At 46.6% G+C, this 5,999-nt stretch overlaps 1 protein-coding gene across 1 annotated transcript; it reads right to left on the reverse strand.

Annotated features, from left to right (window-relative positions):
• Nucleotides 1-422: 422 nt before the first annotated feature.
• Nucleotides 423-2,294, reverse strand: polr2j (RNA polymerase II subunit J). The gene is made up of 3 exons (XM_084929700.1): nt 2,054-2,294; nt 1,391-1,499; nt 423-607 (listed from the first exon to the last, which is right to left on the reverse strand). Exons 1-3 carry the CDS (start codon nt 2,194-2,196, stop codon nt 506-508), a joined length of 354 nt encoding a protein of 117 aa, XP_084785826.1. The 5' UTR covers nt 2,197-2,294; the 3' UTR covers nt 423-505.
• Between the last annotated feature and the right edge of the window lie 3,705 nt (nt 2,295-5,999).

Raw genomic sequence — 5,999 nt, forward strand, 5'->3', positions numbered from 1 at the left:
ACATATTTAATTAATCATTTTCATAACTCGAACACAAATATAAATTATAAACTGGTAAACTCAGTATGAACCGGAGCTTTTTTTTTGCAAATATTTTTATTGAAAAAAGAAAACACAGTACTTGCACTTACCGAAATACAATTAACCTGTCTTCATTTTCCTAAGTAAATATACTTATATATGAAAAAAACTGAACTGGAGCTTTGAGCTAATCAGGTCACTGCACAGCAGGTTTGTGCTGTAGATGAAGGAAAAGCTGTTTTTGATCAGAGTATTTCTTCTTTCTGTTATTGTTTGCAAACAGTTCTGTCTAATGATCTGTTAAAGCAAACACAGGAAAATGTTGACCAGCACTTTAAACTTCAATCAGCTGCAAGCAGCCACCGCCTGAGCTACAGGTATGTCACACACACTCATCAGGATATGGCATCACAGGCTTTATTTAAAAGAAACAGAAGACAAACAGAGGACAGGTAACTGGAAGTGACATCACGATGGGGCGGGGTCACTCTATGCCTTCCTGTTTGTCTTTGATGGCGACTCTGAAGCGTTCCTCCAGCAGTGACAGCTCGCTGATCAGGTCAGTGATAGCGTTTGTGAACGCTTCCTGTCAGGAACGACATCATTTCCTGTCATTTAATTTCACTTCCTGTAACTAAGAGCTGTAATCAGAAGTGTGTTCCAAGAAGCAAGTTTAGTTTATGAGGGAAACTCGGGTTTTCTGTTCCAGAAAGGCAGTTACCATGGTAACACTCTTATTATAATCAATCACTCTGATGGATAAATGGATCTTATTTGAGTGAAGTTCAGGCTGAGATGGCTTTAAAACTAAAGCTGAACTAAATGTGTTTAAAGTCACTGCAGACAGTCTGATTGTAATCTGATTACATTTCACATTGAAATGTAATCAGATTGAGGTTCGGTCATTTAAAGTCAAAATGAGCCTCGGCAGATTTTCCACTGAAAATCACCCGAGTCGGCCTCGGCAGGTCGACCCAGAACCAGATCAGCCAGAACACGGGCTCCGTGACGGATCAGCAAACCGAGTCCACTTGCACAGCAGGACGGATCCAAACAGATTTTTGATCAGGGATTCAGATCGGATCAATCCCAGATCCAGGTCTGCTTGGTCATGTCCCAGCTGATCCCGTCTGGATCCGTTCACAGCTCTGCTCTGATCTGCATTCCTGATTTAAAATGTGTCATTCTTTCAAAACTATCCTGATGCATCCTGATCCTGTAGAAACTGAGACGTCTGTAATAGTATGCACATAACCCAGTGGGAACACGCTCAGAGCTAAATGAACTAACCGATCACCCTTCTGGAACAGGAAACTCAGAGTCTGATGAACATACTTCCTGGAATATCCCACAGGTGTGTGCGTGTTACCTGTGGGCTGTAGTCAGGTGTGGTCTGCACTCTGATGACGATCTTGTGCTCCAGAGGATGAGGAACTTTATAACCAGCAAACAGAACCTGAGGGTCCTTCAGCAGCTGACTGACCACACACACACACACACACACACACACACACACAGGAAGTCATTTGATTGGTGGACAGACTGTAAGGATGAACAGTTTAGTGTGAATGGTGTGTGTGCAGCTCACAGGAAGAATATTTGAGGATCAGTTCATTAACTTTGCTGACTTTATGATCAGGCACTGGGACAGCCGCCTGTGGTGGCTTACACTAAGACCTGTTTCCCATCAGCAGCATGTCATGGTTTATTAAAAAACAAAAAGCAAGCAGAGATCAAATATTCCAAGACTATGTTCTGGTTTTCTGAAAAACACCTCCTACGCTACCTGTAAGACTGAAACACCTGCAGGCTGCGTGCTAGCATCTGTCTCTGAGCCGCTGCTCAGCGTTTGTGTGGCTGTTAGCCTCAACTTAGCCAGCTGTGAAGCCGGGTCTGGGACCCTTACGCTCGGATGACTTTAGCGGGCTGTTGTTAGCCTGTGGTTAGCCTGTGGTTAGTTAGGTGTTGTTAGCCTGTTGTTAGCCTGGATGTAGCGGTGCGATGCCTTTGCGGCCGTGGCTCAGGGCCTTACGCTCGGATGATGTTGCCCAGCGTGTGGTCCTCCTTGTTCAGGGTGAACAGGCAGGCGTTCGGGACTTTGGTGTCCTTGCTGATGCTGATCTTTTTCTCCCCTTCGAACAGCAGGAACGACTCGAAAGCGGGAGGCGCGTTCATCTTACCTGTTCACTGCTACTGCTGCTGCTGCTTCCTCTAAATTTTATTGTCGGTTGGCAAACAACTGAATGGTGCATTACCGCCTCCAACTGGTGTGGAGTGGGGACTGGAGCGTCGCTCAAAAAAACACCCAAACCCCTTTTCGCTGACGTTTTGGGTCAGTTGTCTTCTCTCCACCTGATATTTCTGACACCCGAATATAACATGTTCTATCGTTTCCTCTTCTCCACAGTCGTCACATTTCCCTGTATTATGTTTATTCTCGATATGGCCACCTCCTCTCTCCTACTCCTTTCTGAGCTCCTCATTTCTCCTTCCCTCCTTTGGATTTCATCCAATCACGTCCCCTCTTTTCCTCCTCCCACTGTTTTTGCCATCTTTTCTTCATTTCTTGCCTTACCATACTCTTTATCTCTGTCTGACAGAAGCTAATACCCAGGTCGACTACCCCGTGTTTTGTGGCTTCCTTTGCAGCTCTATCTACCATTTCATTTGCTCTGACTCCACAGTGAGCTGGAATCCATAAAAACACACCTGTAAGTCCCGTCATGTGTATTCTGTGAAGTGTTGCTGAACCTCTGCTAGGACATCTGCTCTGCTTTCTGAGCGGCTACTCTGTAAACTGACCAATGACGAGCCTGAGTCTGAACAAATGACTGTTTTTAACGGTCTCATGTCTTCTGCCCATTGAACAGCTAACAGTATTCAAGAGCAGCCTGTGAGGTCCTGCACACGGTAACCAGCAGACTCCAAACACAGCACCCTCAGGCCCTTTTCCTGATCTCTGGGGACTTTAATCACATCTCCCTGTCCTCCACTCTCCCCACCTTCACCCAGTATGTCACCTGCTACACCAGAGACAATAAAACATGGGACTTATTGTATGCCAACACCAAGGAGGCATACAGCTCATCACCTCTCCCTCCCCTGGGGGCCTCAGATCACAACCTGGTTCATCTCCAGCCTGTGTATAAACCTCTGGTACACAGAGAACCAGTTGTGAAACGCACAGTTAGGAAATGGTCGGCAGAGACTGAAGAGGCCCTGAGGGACTGTTTCTGCTCTACTGTGTGGGACAACCTCTGCAGCCCCCTGGAGGATGACCTCAACAGCATCACAGACTGCATTACGGATTACATGAACTTCTGTGTGGACAACACTGTACCCATCAAAAAGGTACGTTGTTTTTCTAACAACAAGCCATGGATAAATCCTGAAATAAAGCCTCTCCTCAAGGAGAAGAAGAGAGTCTTTAGATCTGGAGACAAACAGGAGCTGAGAGTTGTCCAGAAGAAGCTGAAATGGAAGATAAGGCAAGGAAAGGAAAACTACAGGAGGAAGATGGAAGAGCAGCTGCAACAGGACAACATCAGAGGGGTTTGGAACAGCCTGAAGACAATCTCAGGACAAAAACCAACCCCCCAGGCTGCAGGAGACTTGGGGTGGGTGAATGACCTAACCCTCATCTCAGGACTTCACACCTCCCAGCTCCCAGCCATCACACCCACCCCCGGCTTCTGTGGACTCCAACATACACCCCCCTCCCCCAAAATCCACTCCATCTCAGCACTTCAAGTGAGGAACGAGCTTTGCAAGATCAAGGTGCAGAAGGCTGCAGGTCCAGATGGCGTCAGCTCCAGGCTCCTGAGATGCTGCGCAGATGAACTGTGTGGCATCCTAGGTTATCTGTTCAAGCTGAGCCTGTCACTGGGGAAAGTTCCACAGCTGTGGAAGACCTCCTGTGTGGTACCGGTACCAAAGACCTCCCATCCCAAGGACCTCAACAGCTACAGGCCGGTAGCCCTGACATCGCATCTGATGAAGACCCTCGAGAGGTTGGTTCCAAACCATCTGTGCCCCCTGGTGAGGTCTTCATTGGATCCGCTGCAGTTTGCTTACCAGCCTGGCATCGGGGTGGAGGACGCCATCATCTACCTCCTGCACCGAGCTCTGACTCACCTGGAGAAGCCTGGAAGCACTGTGAGGATCATGTTCTTTGATTTCTCCAGTGCTTTCAACACCATCCAGCCACGACTTCTGAGAGACAAGCTGGAGCTATCGGGAGTGGACCACCACATGTCCCAGTGGATACTGGACTACCTCACAGAACGCCCACAGTATGTGAGGACACAGGGCTGTGTCTCTGACACCCTGGTCTGCAGTACGGGGGCCCCACAGGGAACTGTGCTTGCACCGTTCTTCTTCACCCTCTACACTGCAGACTTCTCCATCAACTCCCCACGCTGCCACCTACAGAAGTTCTCTGACGACTCTGCCATAGTCGGCCTCATCACAGGTGAGGACGACTCAGAGTGCAGACAGTGGACTCTGGACTTTGTGGACTGGTGTCAGCAGAACCACCTGCTGATCAACGCTGGGAAAATGAAGGAGTTGGTGGTGGACTTCCGGAGACGCAGACCCACCACACTGACACCGGTGAACATCCAGGGAGTGGACATTGAGATAGTGGACTCTCATAGGTACCTGGGTGTTCACCTGAATAATAAACTGGACTGGAGCCACAACACTGATGCTGTTTACAGGAAGGGTCAGAGCAGACTCTACCTGCTGAGGCGGCTGAGGTCATTTGGAGTCTGGGAGCGCTTTTAAAGACCTTCTATGACTCTGTGGTGGCATCTGTCATTTTTTACAGTGTGGTATGTTGGAGCAGCAGTTTATCGGCAGCTGAGAGGAAGAGGCTGGATAAACTCATCAGGAAGGCCAGCTCTGTTCTGGGATGCACCCTGGACCCAGTGCAGGTGGTGGGAGACAGAAGGACTGTGGCCAAAATAACATCTCTGATGGACAGAGTCTCCCAGCCCATGTAAATGTTGCTGAACTGCAGAGCTGCTTCAGTGACAGACCGCTGCATCCTTGATGCATGAAGGAGCGTTTCCACAGGTCCTTCCTCCCTGCAGCTGTCAGACTGTGCAATCAGAACTGCTCCCAACAAACATAGAGGTTTACATCTGCGCTGTAACTTGCACTATTTTATCAGCCGATTTACACTATAACCAGGGGTTGCCTCTTATCTGTATTTCATTTTATTTAATTTAATAACGGTACAGTATTCTGTTTATAGTAACCATTGTCCTTGATATAAATATGTAAATATTGTGTATGTTTCTGTTCTGTGTCCTGTGTACTGTTTGTTTGCATACGTGTCCTTCTTGCTGCCGTTACACCCAAATTTCCCCTTGTGGGACAATTAAAGGATTATTCTATTCTATTCTATTCTATTCTATTCTATTCTATTCTACTGACAGTCCATCACTGATCCTTTGCCCTATTTTGGCCTTAAACTCCGGGACAACAAATGCTACACTGGTTTGACTGGCTGTGTTCTTTGATGCATCTGGTGGAGATCTGGGACTCTCCACCATTTGACCCAAGATCTAAAGAAGCTTCTCGGATGAGAGGTGAAACGCCTTCAAGCAACTTAAAGAAGTCCAGACGCTTTTCTTTCCAAGCTCCTTAGACTACAATGACCTGGATGACTGAGAACCTTCACAGACAATGAAAATAAAAAGAAAACATTAAATGTAGTGTATGTGTTAAAAAATGAAATACATCATTCAAAAAGATGTGGAATTGTTTCACTGACTGTTTTACAGTTTTACAGTACAAGATTCATCCAGATCATTTCTACAGTTTTAATAAATTGGTTTGTTATTCGACCTTGTTGGTGATTAAATACTTCTTATTGTAAGTCCATATCAATGGCTCATTAATATTCATAAAGTTACTGTTCCAGTAAAACTGACAGTGAGGGGTTACAGGACAATGAATCATATATGTTTTAT

Source organism: Perissodus microlepis, chromosome 5 (assembly GCF_051167445.1).
Source record: "Perissodus microlepis isolate ML-2025 ecotype Zambia chromosome 5, ASM5116744v1, whole genome shotgun sequence".
Lineage (NCBI taxonomy): Eukaryota > Metazoa > Chordata > Actinopteri > Cichliformes > Cichlidae > Perissodus > Perissodus microlepis.

What these genes read in the sequence shown, in the direction of transcription:
- polr2j (XM_084929700.1), bottom strand. Translation starts at nt 2,196, where the DNA reads ATGAACGCGCCTCCCGCTTTCGAGTCGTTCCTGCTGTTCGAAGGGGAG. An exon ending in CTGGGCAACATCATCCGAGC is followed by an intron (nt 1,500 to 2,053) that starts GTAAGGCCCTGA and finishes GTGTGTGGTCAG; the next exon opens with TCAGCTGCTGAAGGACCCTC. An exon ending in CACCTGACTACAGCCCACAG is followed by an intron (nt 608 to 1,390) that starts GTAACACGCACA and finishes CGTTCCTGACAG; the next exon opens with GAAGCGTTCACAAACGCTAT.